This window comes from Prionailurus bengalensis, chromosome C1, assembly GCF_016509475.1.
Source record: "Prionailurus bengalensis isolate Pbe53 chromosome C1, Fcat_Pben_1.1_paternal_pri, whole genome shotgun sequence".
Classification (NCBI taxonomy): domain Eukaryota; kingdom Metazoa; phylum Chordata; class Mammalia; order Carnivora; family Felidae; genus Prionailurus; species Prionailurus bengalensis.
In genome coordinates this window covers 177,704,496-177,721,565 of record NC_057345.1, presented here as the reverse complement: position 1 = coordinate 177,721,565, position 17,070 = coordinate 177,704,496, and the positions used below count along the sequence as shown (strand labels likewise).

The 17,070-nt window shown below is 34.9% G+C and overlaps 1 protein-coding gene across 9 annotated transcripts in view; it reads right to left on the bottom strand.

Annotated features, from left to right (window-relative positions):
• The window catches only part of PMS1 (PMS1 homolog 1, mismatch repair system component), a 100,076-nt gene that overhangs the window by 54,326 nt on the left and 28,680 nt on the right, over positions 1 to 17,070 (bottom strand). For all 9 annotated transcript variants that reach the window (XM_043577282.1, XM_043577289.1, XM_043577287.1 and 6 more), the window contains one exon: positions 7,438 to 7,601. In XM_043577282.1, the coding sequence (XP_043433217.1) occupies positions 7,438 to 7,601 (164 nt within the window). The remainder of the gene's footprint in view (positions 1 to 7,437; positions 7,602 to 17,070) is intronic.

Genomic DNA, 17,070 nt, shown 5'->3' with positions numbered 1-17,070 from the left:
ACAATGAAGACGGAAAAGAAGGTGTTGGCTGTCTGAGGACAGGACAGATGAAATGGCCATTTGGGACCTTGCCAATCAATGTGTAGTTCATGGACAGCAGCAACCACATCATTTGGAGGCTTGTTGAGAATGTACAATCTCAGGCCCTTTCTAACTTACTAAATCAGAATCTGCATCCTGAAATCCCAGGTGATCTACATACACATTACAGTCTGTTTAAAGCACTGATGTAGGAGATCAGGAGAGAAAAATGCACTAGAGAAACACAGTATGACTGCCAGGCAGCACTAAAATTAGTGATCATGAATTTAAAGTCATGATGGGTGTGTATTTTCTTCTACAACATTCAGCTTGGTTCAGGCACCAAGAGGACAAAAAGATGGCTTTCACCAGGATTTGGTTAGTCAAACAAGCACAGTTCAGTGAGAGAGAAGCAAGAAACTAAGGGAGTACCCAAGGACAGCATGGTAATTATGGACCTTATAATTTAAGCAGAGAAATGAGGAAAAAATGGATAAAAAACAATTAAAAGATGGTAGGATCAATGGATCCAGTAGAGTCTGAAGGTTGCTGGATGGAATAAGCTGGGGACACAGGAGGTCATGGTCAGAGAGTGAAATACTTAACAATGAAATTATGGAGGAAGTGGTTTTTGGCAATAACAAAGTCTACGGTATAGCCACTGGAATTAATAGCTACAGTAGGGTGGAAAGAACAATCACTGGAGAAAAGGTAAAAGATTTGAGAAGCTAGAAAGGACTATGTGGATACTGAAATCACAGAGTGATAGTGATCTAGGGATCTAAAGACATGAAATTAAAATCTGAATGAGATTTTGGGTTGGAGAGAAAAAGGAATGGTCTGGAAGTTGCAATGAGGAACAAGGAAGTGAGAAACAGATGAGAGAAATCAGTCACCATTTGAAAGGGCTGCAGAGGATATAGTATTCTCAGGGAAAGTCAGATTCCAGAGCAAGAAAAGGCTAAGGACACAGAGGATTTTACTTGTGACTAATCATGAAATGGGACATTTCAGGACATGGGGATGTGTAAGAGACAAATGATTTGGATGAGAAAAAGAGTCCAGGGTGATAAAGAATGAGTTGAGAGACTCAGCCTTCTTGAGTTGATTGACATAAAAGGGAATAGAAACATGATGAGATTAGGGCTGGCAGTCCCAAAGCACTTCACAGTTCCAAGACTTTGACTCTTAAGGGAAAGACTAGAGATGTCTTGCCAGGATTGAGAGTTCTGGAAATACCATCTGACACATACAGATAAAAGCATGGAGGAGAGAGAGATGGTCTTAAAGATTCCCTGTTGATAACTACCAATGGACATCTACACCTCACTGCTCTGGGCTCTCATCTGGCTCCTATCAATAAAAAAACGTAAGGAGAAGTGTTGCTTTCTGTCCAGATCAGATACCTTCACTTACTCATAGGGTTTTTTTTCAGAAATTCTGCTGACCCTCTCCTGCCTCACCATCTACATTTAGTATGGAACTGAATTCCAGCTATAAATAGGTTTTTAAGTTTATTTTCATGAAGCTCTTAGGCTTTAGGCAAGTTCTCTAAACATTTTGTTACAGGTAAAGTGACATTTTATCTATTCAGAGCAAGAAAGAACTCTTGTTCATGGGGGTCAGACCTATCTCCACACACACTGATCTACACCAGCATCAGCTCTAGTCCAGCCAAGACATTTGTTAAACATCCACAGAAAGATACAGATCAAAATACATCCACCATGAAGTCTTCCTTGACTATTCTAGCCTGAAGTAACCTTTCCCTTTTCATAGTATATACCAATATCATTTGATAATCAGTAACTTTTCATTATTCTTTTCATCTATTTAAACGTTCATACACTTTCACATCTTCCTCACTTATTTTGTAAACTCCTATCATGTAATTATTCCATAGGCTATCACATAATTATTCCATAGCACATACTCAAAGCTCTGTATCTAGTAGCTGTGGAAAAGCTATAGCAAAGGAGAATAAATATTGCATTAAGAGCTAAGAGAATTGAACTTTAGCTCATCTTATGCTACATTAAACATTTAAGTTATTAGGCAATCCACTCACATGGTCACGTGAAGATAAAATGGGAAGGGATAGAGATAAAAATACTCTATTTGCTAAAAGGTTTAAGACAGGACAAAAAAGATTTTCAGTGGTCTTTTCTAGATGTAAAGACCTAAAAATCTAGGAGGCATAAATGCTTATATTTTGTGATTTGATATATAAATCACCTTCTTAGAACTACTAAGTGATGGAAATGTGAAGCTCCAATTTTTTAAGAAATGAAGTGCTTAAGATTTATGTAGACATCCTTAAAAATCAAAGAGGTTTAGAGTTGAAAAGGGCCTTAGAGATCATGTGATCAACTTTTACTGGCTTAAGCTCAAAAAGCTAGATTTGTGCAGAATTCTCTGGAAATTACTGATCAGAAGAGAAATCTACTGTTTTGAAGTAGAGAAATGTATTAGGATAAATAGTAACTGTAAGATGTATTTGGTTAGAGAATTTGTAAAGGAATAATCATATAGTTCCATTTAACTAAGTTAATAGAAACAAAATATGTTAAATTGATAACTTAAAGACTATGTCCCTGTCAAGTGTTTCCCACTCACTGTCCCTCCATGCAATCTTTATGTATTTCCTAACTAGTTCTAATGAAGACATATCAACGACTTACATGCCAAGAAAAGAGACTAGAACAGTATATATGAATACAAGTGAGAATATACTCTGTAAATATCTAAGAGGTCACTGAAGAATCTAAAAGGATGAATCCTCATATTATATAAAATGAATCCTTTTTTGAGGATTCATCCTATTGGATTCTCCAGTGATGCCTGTTCTGAAAGAGGCCAGAGTGTTCAAAACTGGAGCTTTATAAATTTTTGTGATTTTGATTTTAGCACCATGTATTTCATTTAGTATTTTACTGTGTGTTATGCACTGAGTATTAAGGGGAATATGAATTAGATGCAGTTCTCCCTCCCACAAGAGTCTGCTGAGAAGGAAAGACATTACACAAATCATTGCCAACAAAGCAAAAATGACATAACAGAAATATGAAATAATGTTACAGAAGATGACGAAGAATAACTATGTCTTGCTGGGGATAGGGGAAGAATTCAGAGATTCCTTCAATATGGATAGTATGGATAAACATCAAGATAAAAAATAAACTACAGTAGGGGTGCCTGGGTGACTCATTCCACTGAATATCTGACTATTGATTTCGGCTCTGGTCCTGATCTTAACGGTTTGTGAGATCAAGCCCTGTGTTGGGCTCTGTGCTGACAGCACGGAGTCTGCTTGGGATTCCCTGTTTCCTTCTCTCTCTGCCCCTTTCCACTCATGTGTGTGTGTGTGTGTGTGCTCTCTCTCTCTCTCTCTCTCAAAATAAATAAATTAAAAATAAAAACAATAAATAAGCTTAAAAAAACTACTATAAAATGTGACTTATGTATGTCTTTCATCTTTTCTATATAATAGTTAACAGAAACTAGGTGAAAAGTAAAAGAATATAATAAAGAAAAAAACAGAACCATTTAAAGAATTTAGTTATCATTAATTTGCAGGCAGCAAAAAAACAAAACAAAACACAACATCACCAAAAAATCCCAACCAACCAATCAAGACTGATAATCAACCTCAAGCTAACCTGAAAACTATATCTGAATGGACCTCCACCTTCATTAATTAAAAACAAAACAAAACAAAAAACAAAACCCACTCAAACTTTCAAAGTTGGAACTAGAAGAAAGAAAGGGAATTTAAGGAAAGGGCATTTGAACTACAGTCTTGAACTGGAATTTCCTGTTGACTATACTGCCTCCATAACCTTGCTTGGGATGTGGGTAATACTGGGCCAACTGTGGACTTTTTCTTGATTCCTCATCTAGTACAGCTGAAACAAAACTGAGACATTTAACAATATTTGTGTAAAAGGCTAAGAGTTACAAAAAAAAATAATAATAATACAATGAACAAAGAGAATATCATGAATGTTGGGGATACATATTATAAACTACTACTTTTTAATCTTCAGTTTATAATCTAATAAACATGTCCCTTCTTTCTCATTCTTGGTCACCCCGTTCCTCCTACATCTTCAGCCACCACCACAAAAGAGTACCCTCCTAGCGACCCAGAAAACTATGTCAAGAGAGGAAGCCACTACACACACTACCAAATCTCTATGGCCAGTTTTCTGCGTTTCTGTTTCCAGCTAAGGTCCTGCCTCTTCCCAGATTGACTGATGCCAGAGATATTCAACTCTTCAAAGCTGTGTCATCATTCTTCCAGACCTTAAAAATAAACTGATCCCAATAAGCCTTCAGACTAATGTGACATGGAGGTAGGGTAGGTAGATGGAAAGTCACTCCTTAATTACTATTCTCTTGTAACAGTTAAAACCTTCTGGTATCAATGATAATCCAATTCAGCTTTTCAATACCTGTGGGCCTCTAATTATCAAGACAAAATTCAATTCAAAACAATTTTTACAACCATAAATAGTATTTTAGGCAGAAGAAAACATTCACAAAAACCAACAACCATGAAATATGAAAGTACCCCTTATTTGAAATCACAATTTAACATTATATTCTAAACTAGTCGTCTACAGAACTATTCATGCATATATGAAAGAGCTAGAATACTAAATTGGTTTCATATAATCACACTGAGAAAATTTTTTAGTTCTAGGAAATAACTACATTATAAATGAAAATATACACAGCAGGACTTCATAGGAATTCAGTTATTACAACTAAAGCTGAAGACTATAGTGCTTGTTTAAGGAATGGCTCTAACATTTCTCCAAATAATATCTACTTTAAATAAAGTCACTGAATCCACTTGTAAATTATTTCCCTTTGGCTGTCTCATTATTCAATATGCTTTCAAGGAACATGGTGATGAAAGAAGAAAAATACCTCTTTCTAACATAACCATACTGGCAAGAACATCAACATTATCAGTATTCAAAGAATGTCTTGGCAGGTTAAACCTTCATAAAAAGAAGGAACACTATCTAATCCAAGATGTCAAAATAGCAATAGTACTTCTCATATTATGTGCAATATGATTGTTTGTTTATAAAGCAGAAAAAAATTTCAAGAAAAGATGTCAATATAGTCATGTTTAAATTTCAAGCAAAGGCAAAAAATTCTTCTGAAAAGCACATAAAGAATGATAAACATGTTTAAAAGAAAAAGGCTAAGAGAAGAGCAGGACTCAATGTTCAAAGAGATTTATGATATGTGCCACTGCCATTCTGGGAGGTTTAACAATATATTTCAGCATTTGAGGCACAACAGCACTACTAAGAAAGAAAAAAGTGGCACAATAATTTGTACTAAGAGAAGGAAGATTGAAGACAGAGTGCTTGTTCTAATTCAGTCCTTCATCTTGTGTAATAATACTAATACTTAATTTTACTGTAAGATTTTTGATAATCTCACATTATTTTCATGGTAAAATACTCTCAGCATACTCTTTAGGATTTGAACTGAATCTGAAATTACTGAACGCTATTAAGGGACTTGTGTTTATTCAATGTAAGTTCAGATGTGCTGTCCTCAAAAAATAATAAAATGCAGCATATTATAAAATACTACCTTCCATTCTCAAAAGATAATGCCTGTACTGGTGATCGTACAGTGGTTGGAAAATAATATAAACTTATCCAAAACTTAGAAAATATATATATTTGACTTTAAATACTCATTTCTATTACATGAGGCAGAAATCTTGTTTTATTCTATTTTCTCCTTATTGTTGCTTTTCTTTAAAAACAAGAAGTTCCTATCTTCATATTTTACCTTTTTCATATGTTTTCCCTTCCCAATCACTTTCTTCTGCCCTTGATCTTTTCTTAACTTGGGTATATTCAGCTTTTAATTGCTAAATGTCCTTTGGATAAAGGGGTCATAGGGTTATTTATACTACCGGGATGAGCCTCCATCTATCAACATCCTGAGGAATCATAGCATGGTAGAGCAGGAAGAGATCTCAAGGTATCATGTGGTTGAGTTCTATGGTAGCAGGAATAGGTGGCTGACTAATCTTAATGTTTTTCTTTCTTTTCTGTTTTTTTTTTAAAATGACCAAAGATTTTGATCATAAATATTCCACCATGGTTTGGTTTAAGACAGAATCATCTTAATAACAAGTAAATAGACACAGAATAGAAAGAATGCTGGATGAAAAAGGATTCTGACCCCAGTACTACTAATTACTGTAAAGTATATAACAATTTCTTTGATTACTCTGAGCTTTAAGTTCCTCCTACAAATAGAAATAATGCTGCTTAGGGGCGCCTGGGTGGCGCAGTCGGTTGGGCGTCCGACTTCAGCCAGGTCACGATCTTGCGGTCCGTGAGTTCGAGCCCCGCGTCGGGCTCTGGGCTGATGGCTCAGAGCCTGGAGCCTGTTTCCGATTCTGTGTCTCCCTCTCTCTCTGCCCCTCCCCCGTTCATGCTCTGTCTCTCTCTGTCCCAAAAATAAATAAACGTTGAAAAAAAAAATTTTTAATAAAAAAAAAAAAAGAAATAATGCTGCTTAACTTACAAAGTTATTAGTAAGTGTTCTGAAACCTGGAAAAGAACTATATATACATAAGGTATTAAAATGAAAAGACAAGACAGCAGAGTGGAAATAGCCTGCACTCTGTAGGCATGTTAAGTTTCAAATCCCATCTCAACAATTTACTAGCTGTGCAACACAGAGCAAAGTATTAAACCTCTCTTGAGTTCAGTCCAGAGGACAATGGTAAATTGATATGTCTACTTCACTCAGTTGTTGCTGTGGATCATAGGAGTTTAATGTACCTAGGATATGATGTAGCATTGTGTAGGGCCTCAATAAATGTTAACTCTCAACTCCCCATTGGGTTTCCATACTTCTGCTTTCCTCTCTTAAATATTTCAAGTGCACATGTGGAATTTTATGAAAAACAGAATAATCAGAAAATACCTTTCATTCTATCAAGATTCATCAAGCAACAAGAATTTCTTAATCAGCCTCACTTGAAAACTGGGAAGAAATGAGGTAGTTTCTTTTAAAAAAACAAAAAAAACTCTTCCAAAGGAGAAACAGTTTGTAATAGAAGGTGAAAAATGTCACTAAATTGTGAACTCCTTAAAGGAAAAGAACAAGTCTTATACATCTGCATATTTAGGCAGCACTCAAATATTTCTTGGATGTCTACTGGCAAAATCCCTGATCTCAGAAATTATGAAAGGTTCAATCAGATTTCATTTAGATGTCAGATAAGAAAGTAAAGAGGTTCTTTATATAATAAACTAAACAAATGTGGACAAATTTTTGCAAGAAGACTTTACATATCTGATTTTGATAAAATTGTGCCTTTATAATATCATATACCGAAAACTCTTATAGAAACATAATACTTACCTTGTTATGTATAAAAACAATCCTTAAGTCAGGTTTAAGTATACCATAGCTTATGAGGAGATCCTGGATCTTTTTTATTTCATCTTTACATTTTTTAGCAGTTGAGTAAAACTGCTTTCTTACAGGTAGATTCTTAAACAATCTTAAAGCAGTCACAGTTGTACCTGTTGGCAGATAAGAGGAAAGCACATTTAGATGTGAAAAGAACTTCACACATCTTCAAATCTATATACAATATATTCAACCCCTTCTATCACTGAAGGCCAGTCCTCTCCCAACTCCGGGAACCCAAGGTGGCTCAACTTTGCAACTTATTCTGATCCTCTGCTAGACTCCTCTATTTGTAACTGGACTGACTTGGCTAAGTATTATCTCTTCTGTGTGATCTAAACAAGAATAATCTGATTTCTACCACCACACAGAAACATGGGCTCACCAGAATGTAGTATCTTAACAATTTGCTGATATTCAAACCACCTGGAATGATGCTTAGTCTGCACCTTAAAATACAATATATAGGTGATATAAGGCTAAAATATAGCAAATGTGATAACCTTAATTACTACACTAAAAATTCTTATCTGAAATAATGTCTAACTGTCTGGTTTAATTTCATCTTCTGAACAACAAATATTCAAAACACAGTATAATCTAACACAAAGATTTTCTTTTTACTAGTGTAGTAACTAAAAAGTTGAATAAAAGTATAAATATTATAATGCTTACATATCAGATTAATAACCAGCTTTTGTTAAACACACACACACACACAATTAGGCCTGGATATTTTCTCATTACTATACCATAAATCTGTGGGTTTTTTTTGTTTGTTTTTGTTTTTTTTTAATTTTTTTTTTCAACGTTTATTTATTTTTGGGACAGAGAGAGACAGAGCATGAACCGGGGAGGGGCAGAGAGAGAGGGAGACACAGAATCGGAAACAGGCTCCAGGCTCTGAGCCATCAGCCCAGAGCCTGACGCGGGGCTCGAACTCACGGACCGCGAGATCGTGACCTGAGCTGAAGTCGGACGCTCAACCGACTGAGCCACCCAGGCGCCCCAAATCTGTGTTTTTTAAACATTGAGGAACTTTTAAAACTACCAGTAATGAGCTAATCTCAACTTAGTAAATCAATCCTCTCATGTGATTCTAATGCTGTACTGCCAGGGTTGAGAAACAAAGCACTGAGAAGTCAAAAAATCAATTTAGTGTAAAAATTAAATAAAGTCTAGAATATACTAAACAAGAGCAGAAAATAGAGTGCATCACACATAGTAAGAGTATATACTGCATCAAGAATTTTTTGCTTTGATTAGATTTGTATGATTAAAATGTACTATGTGAACAAAAGTCAGAAAGGCTAAAAGCTGCTGCAATAGGTCAATCTTTGACCTACTGCTCACAAAAAAGAACAAAACAGGGGCGCCTGGGTGGCGCAGTCGGTTAAGCGTCCGACTTCAGCCAGGTCACGATCTTGCGGTCCGTGAGTTCGAGCCCCGCGTCGGGCTCTGGGCTGATGGCTCAGAGCCTGGAGCCTGTTTCCGATTCTGTGTCTCCCTCTCTCTCTGCCCTTCCCCCGTTCATGCTCTGTCTCTCTCTGTCCCCAAAATAAATAAACGTTGAAAAAAATTAAAAAAAAAAAAAAAAAAAGAACAAAACAGAATGGCAATCATGAGGAAAATATAAGACTTAGAAACCCTAGCATAAAATCAGGAGTTCCAGGAAGAGAAAAAGAAACAAATACAGGTTTAACTAAACAGAAGAAAATTTTCTTGAGTTAAAGTCTTTAGTACAAATTTCAAGAGCTTACTACAAGCAGGAGTATTTGTGTGTGTGTGTGTGTGTGTGTGTGTGTGTGTGTGTGTGTGTATGTATATATGGAGAAAGAGACACCACACTTCCACTGGAAATCCTAAATTTTAGGATTAATTTAAGGGTAAGGAAAAAATTTTAGAAACTTTCAGAGACAGTAAGTTCCTTATGAGGAAATGCTAGCATCAAATTTCTTAACTATAACACTAGAAGACAATCTACAAATGATTGAGGGGTAATTAAGAAACTTACACCCAGTAGGGCTATGTATAAGGATAAAATGAAGACACTGCAAGGATTCAGAAGTTCATTCCCCAAGTACATTTTATTAAAACAGTGGTGGATGAGCACTAGCCAAATGAGAATTATATCAAAATAGAAATTTTATGACAGAAGAAGATGAGAAAATAAAACTGATAAGCAAAGAGTTTTAGCCAAATGTAAACATAATATGGCAACATGGCTGGCATTTGCAATGTAACTGTGAAATAGGAATTATTGAAATGAAAGAGATGTAGGGGAGGGCCTAACAGTAGCATGAAACTGTTTTTACACTATTATTAATAACACTGGATAACTGGAGTAAAGGGGTTGGGAATAAAAAGGGCTAAAACTTATATGGACCTATATATTCTTGACTATGGCAATTTCCTTTCCTACCAATGTTCTCCTTCTGGTGTGTCCTCCAACACATCACACTTATTTGCACCTCAGAACTTTTGCATATGGTCTTCCCCTACTACCTTTTGCAAGGCTAACTCCTTTATCAACTTTCAGATCCTAACCTAAGTATCACCTCTTTAAAGAATCCATCCCTGAATGCCCTATCAAAGACTGGTTCTCCCAAAGTGAAACCATGTTTTATTTCTTCCTAGAAATTATCAATATTTGAAAAAATTTGTGTCTGCCTCCCCTTTTAGAATACAAGAAGCATGAGAGCAAATGATTATGTACCATGTATGACATTACAGCCCCAGCACCTCAATGACTAATAACCTACAGGCATTTAACAAAAAAGTTTTGAATAACAAATAGAAATGCATGCACAGAAATGAATGCATAGAAGAAAAAAATACAAATGTGGTAATAAGAATAAACCCCAAATTTGTTTGGACTGTTTTCTTAGTTATAAGGGACACATGGTGTTTTTATAATTTTTGAAACTTTATTTTATAAATATATACAATTTTTTTTATCTTAGGAAAAAAAGATCTTTGAGGGGAAAAAAAACAAGGGAAAAGCTGTATTTCTATTTTGTTCACATTTGATGTTTTCCTGCTTCTTTTCTCTTGATCAGGTAAGTTCATCAGCATATTACGTTACTAACAATTTAATTAAAATTTTTTTTTTGCTTTCCTCCATTTTTAGGTAGGTATTTTTTTGGCCTAAATTTAACATGTCACCTTCACACACAGAATTAGTCCTTGGAACACCATGGTATTTCTCACTTGTAACACTGTGGTGCTACATTTTCTGCCTTAGGAAAGTAAACAGGCTACTGCCAAATTCACATTGAGGTGAAGCTGACAGAGAACAAGGAGTGCACATGCCCAGCAATCACAACAGGTATGCACTCTGCCTTCCTGCTAAACAAAGGACACACTCATAGCAGAGAGTATCAGACCCTATCATCAGAGACCTCTTATGCCTTTTTCTCATTTCACTCTATGTTCTTTCTAGATATTTCCTCCACGCCCAAAGTTTCAACTACTACATGTATGCCAATGATTCTTGATCAAAGTTATAAGAAACACTATACTTTTATGAATCTCTGAAAAAGAAAATATATGCCAAATAATTCATGATACAATGCCTTAACAACAGTCCTGTGCAATACATGAATTGGTCCACACCAGCCTCTCACTGCTTAGATATTTCTTTTATCTATCCTCACTGATATGGCAATTTCCTCTTGTGTCTTCAATTTCAGTGCCTGGCATGTGATAGCAAACCTTTTGTACTTAACCCAGTTTTTTTCACTTGTGGCTATATTCTCTTTTTAGGTCTCACAAAGCATTTGTTGTTTTGCAAAAAAATATATGAAACTGTTGTTTATTCCTGCAATCAACACATGAATTATCAATAATGCACAAAACTTCCCATCCAAAAAGGATTTGGGGAGGCCATTAATTACAAGCCATGACCTGTTTTTAGAGACGTCAAAATGTGAGAAAACACACATCTTAGAATTTACTAAAGATATACATATGAAACTGACAGCATTCAAGTTATAAATAAACGCTCACTCAATATCACCTGAATGTCCCAAAGCCACCTCAAATCAACCACACCCAGACCTGAACTCATTCTTTTCCTTCTTACGTCTGATACTTACACTTAATCCTCTTTCTCATATAACACTAACATCCAACAGTTTCCAAAGGCAGATACTCTAGATTTAACTGATTCTTCCCTCTCCCTCTTACTGCCAATATTGTGTAAGTCTTTTAGGCCTGTTCTATCCTAAAAATCTGTTTCAAATCTATGTCAAGTCCCTTTCCCTCCTTCAAAACTTAGTTCAAGATAACACTTCTTATAATAAGACATAGTTTATGGTAGGAGTTACAGTGTTCTAATTAATTTTATAAATACCATGACATTCACCCTCTACCTAAAAAGGTTCAGTGGCTCACTGCTGGTTATAAGAAATAAACTTTTACTTTCAGTTTTAGAAATTTCACTTGGTTCTTTTTTAGAGTTCCATTTCTCTGCTGAAATTGTCTACCTTTTTAGCAATTTTGACCATCTTTTCCTCTAAATTCTTTATCATAGTTGTTTTAAGTTCTTGTCTGCTAATTCAAATATGAGGTCATGTTTGTTTTCTTATATCAACTATTTTTTTCTCTTATAGATCCCATTTTCCTTTGTTTCTTAATATTTTTATTTTTGCCAGACATTGCATAGATACATAAGTAAATGAAAGAAAAATAGATACGTAAGTAGGTATTTTCCCCCAGAGAAGGCACTTTATTTCCTCTGTCAAGTAGCTAAAGAGAGAATCTCTTCAATATAATTAGGAATGTATCTGGGTTGGAGCTGAGCTGCCCCTTTATTTAGCTCTAGTTCACTTCTCGTTTCAAATGTCTTAAAGATGGAATGGGGTCTTTTCTTCTAGCAAGGTTTTGGGATCTCTAGCACGGCAAAACTTTGTCTCTCTAGCTCAGTCCTAATTCTCTTTATCACTGCTTACTAAGCGTAAGTCCTGATGACATCTGGCATCTGAGGTGAACCAACTCTGTCTGAGGATCCCATCCTCCAATATCTCATGTCAGCTTACATATGGCTGTTAAAGAAATTCAGCTGGTTCCTCCTAGGGCCATAAAAGATGCCTTGTTCATGGCAGACTTGTTCCTTTGCCCACCTATGCCCCCAGACTCAGTTAATGCTCCCAGGGATGCAAGTACTTTTCCTGTCTACTCATCTTTTTCTTGAACCTAACTCATTTAACTTCCTTTTTTGCCCTCCAAGTTTTTATTAGATTTTATTTAGCTAAAATACAGTGTAATATTAGTTTCAGGTACAGGATTTGGTAATTCATCCCTTACATACCACACCCAGTGCTCATCACAAGTGCCTTCCTTAATACCCTTCACCCATTTCATCCCCCTGCCTACCTCCCTTCCAGCAACCCTCATTCGTTCTTCATAATTAGGAGTCTGTTTTATGGTTTGCCTCTCTTTTTTCTCCCCATGTTCATCTGTTTTGTTTCTTAAGTTCCACATATGAGTGAAATCATATGGTATTTGTCTTCTTTGTGACATAGTTCTTCAATTGGTGCTTTTCCTCTTCATCTTTCTTCTCTTGCTACAAGGTTAAACCCCCACCCCTTCTTACCTACCATCTTCAAACTCAAATGATAACTTTTCTGAAAAACTCCCTAACCTTCCTCTAGGCAGCTGGTGGCTTCTTTTTACTGTCATTACTTAGTCATCTGTGTTCTCCACTACTCTGTGAGTTCCTTTAACTCATCTGTGTTCTCCACTAGCCTGTGACAAATATAATAGCATATACTGTAGCTGTGGTGACAGTATATCTGTGTATATCTGTGTATCTGTGGACAGATGGTGAGAAGGCAGGCAGAAATCAATAAGCAAAATACAAATGTACGAAAAGGTACTTGTTGATTTTTAAATATGTTATACGTGAAAGACCACACTATAATTAATCCATATATTAACTGATAAATTATTGCTTCAGCAGTTAAAAATGTTCTCTTAGAGCAAATTGAGATTTAACAATAAGCCAAGAATTATATATGTTTGAAAACTTAATGATGGAAAACTATGTTCATTCCAAATGAAATGTGTATCCTTAAAAAAAGTACCAAGTAATATTGGCCAATAGGGAGGAGGCCCTAGTATACTATCATATTTTATAAGAGAACTGCTCAGCTCTCTAACTTTAGCACATTCTACAAACACCAGAATTAAACTGCAATCCTATAATATGTTCCCTGTTATATTTTTACATGACCCTATGTTATGCCACTTATAAAGGCAGCTAGCTATTTATATTCCTAATGTAAAGAGGTATGGTTGCTTGAATATATCAAACTTTTTAAAAACTATTTAATGAATAAAGTTTCAGTCTCAACATGAAAAAAATCTTCCAATGCATGCACAATCATACCTAACAGGGATTTACAAAGAACATGATGCTCTACTCTAGTAACAGGGTAAGGAAAGGAATGACCCTGATCAGAGTACTTTAAATATACTATTTTTGATACCTGAGAAATTCCTACGGCAGAAGTACTAGGATATGTTAAAAGAATTTGCCAGGAGGGTAAATCAATTTAGAAAGCTTACTACTGATTATCTAGGGTAAAGGAAATGGAAGTAATAACAGAAAAAAGATATGATTACAACAAATAATTTAGTAAGTTATTGTAAGATAATTTAAAATTATTTTTACATTTTTTATAAATTTTTAAGTGTCTTAAAACAGAAGTGAACAGAAGGGTAATTTAAAATGACACACTATTAAGCACATACATCATTTTAAAGGGCTAAATTAATCCACAAAACGAATACCTACACCCAGAAAAACCAGAATTGAAATCTCTAGTAAACTATTTTTAAACATCTTAAATATGGTTTTTAGAGGGGTAACAGGGGTGCCTGGGTGGCTCAGTTGGTTAAGCGTCTGACTTCAGCTCAGGTCATGATCTCACTGAGTTCCAGCCCCATGTCCAGCTCTGTGCTGACAGCTCGGAGCCTGGAGCTACTTCAGATTCTTTGTCTCCCTTTCTCTGGGCCCCTCCCCTACTCACACTCTGTCTCTCTCTCAAACATGAATAAATGTTAAAAAAAAAAAAAAAAAATTAAAGGGGTAACAAATTTTCCAGTGTCTAAAAAAGATTTTGCTTTAAGTTGTCCCGGCACCTACAGTTAGGTGTCATCTTCTGATCAGATGATATGAAGAGTAACTGTGAAGAAAGGATGTTCACACCACTGCAGAAATTTATCTACAAGAACCCTAAATGCACAGGTACTAATTAGGATGGTTGTACTGTAGTTTTATCTTACACAGAAAATATTTAAATGGAAGTTGAATGACAGCTGGTGGTGAAATGTGAGTCTGTGATCCAATCACTCAAAAACTATCAGCACTAAGGCAATATAAATGTAAAAAGCTTTTAAAAGTGCTGTAGATTTCTATAATATGTCAATCTACAGAAATTTAAAAGTAAGAGCTTGATTCTTTGTTGTTTTCCTAGCCAACCAACTATAATCAGGAGATAAAAATGAATCATGAAAGGCAATTACTAGTTTCACAACTACTGACCTTCCAAGTATGTTGTTTCTTAAGATAAAAGGAATATGCTAAAGAAAATAAGGTTCATTTACTGACTACAGAAGTTCCTTAATATGCATACCTAGTCTCACTCAAAGTAGAAGACTTGGGTCAGCAAGAAAAGAAAAATCAATCAACAAATGGGCAGAGATCAGAAGGATTCCATATTTAAGTATTGCTATTTCATAGTTCCCATGGTGATGAACACAGAAAAGCATGAGAAGTATGAGTGATGCAGAGCAACAGGCCATCCAGATTAGACTGGCTACTACTAAGATAAAAATAAATACATTTAAGTTTTATAAGGTGACTAGATTACTTCAAAGTACTCTACTGGAGAGCCACCCAAATATCTCCTAATGGCCTCCTAATTTGAACTCCTCAGAATTGGGGTCAGAACATTTCTGGAAAGGGACTATACTAAACAAAAAAAGCCTTCTCCTTTGTAACCTTCAGTACATAAAAAAGACAAAGAATCACAGTCTATTATTTTTAAGTAAAATATGTACAATATCATCATACATCAAATTAAACAGCTACAAGATGAGCTCATTTTTATTAACTGAGTAAACGCCAAAAAAAAAAAAAAAAGTGTTTTCTTAGAAGTTCCAACTGACTCTTTCCTTTGTGTGGATATAAAAATATAAATTCTTAATATGCAAATTAATCAGCAATTTGAAGATTAAAAAATAAGAGAAAAAGTGAATTTGGTATCAGTATTAAGACATAATAAATATATTTTAATGAAAAAAGATGGTAATTATTAAAAAGATAGATCTAATAATTTAATATTAAAATTGGAAGAAACTAAAGAAAAAATATAGTACTTCAATAAATTACAATGAGGGACCACAAAATTAAAAAATGAATTTATAATTCAATTGGAAAAGAAGGGCAAACAGCAACAAATCCTTTCAGATCAAATAATTCTTTTGAACATGACTAAAGAGGTCATACCTTCAACATTCTCTCAACTTTAAACACTCATTACCGGAAGTTAGTATGGAAACAATTAAAGGAGATACATGAAACTCAAGCCTGAAAAGCTTTTCTTTTTTGTTGTAAGTGGACAGTAAAGAAACATAAAAACATAAGATGTCAACTAAAATGTAATAAAATTACATAAGTGTATAAAACACGAAAGAACTGTAATAATAATTAATAGAGCAATATTATTAGATGAAGTAACATTAGCAATGAGCTAAGAGTTGTTGCAATTGAGTGATGGGTACATTATTCTATTTATTTGCACATACATTTCAAGTTTTCCATAAACAGATATGTTTTAATTATTTAATCATAGTATCTTAATTATATGGTTTATTACAATTACCAAATCAATAATGTTTTAGGCATTTCAATAAAATATCCTTCACATATAAAGAGGACACTAAGTGATCCAACAATAGCAAAATAATTGCTCTTACAGTTTTTACAGAAGAGTAACTAATCCATGTTTTTGTCCATAGTCTGTTTTTAAAAATTAATTTATTTAAATTCAAGTTAGTTAGTATACAGTGTAGTATTGGTTTCAGGAGAACCCAGTGATTCATCTTTTACATATAATACTCAGTGCTCATCCCAACAAATGCCCTTCTTAAAGTCCATCACCCATTTAGCCCATCTTATCATACACCTCCCCTCCAGCAATCCTCAGTTTGTTCCACAGCTAATATCATCCTCAATGGGGAAAAACCTGAGAGCTTTCCCCCTAAGGTCAGGAACACAACAGGGATGTCCATTCTCACCACTGTTGTTCAACACAGTACTATGAGCCCTAGCCTCAGCAATCAGACAACAGAAAGAAATAAAAGGCATACAAACTGAAAAAGAAGAAGTCAAACTTTCACTCTTAACAGATGACATGATACTCTACATGGATAACCCAAAAGACTCCACCAAAAAATAGCTAGAACTGATACGTGAATTCAGTAAAGTCATAGGATATAAGATCAACGTGCAGAAATCGATTACATTTCTATATACCAATAATGAAGCATCAGAAAAAGGAATCAAGGAATTGA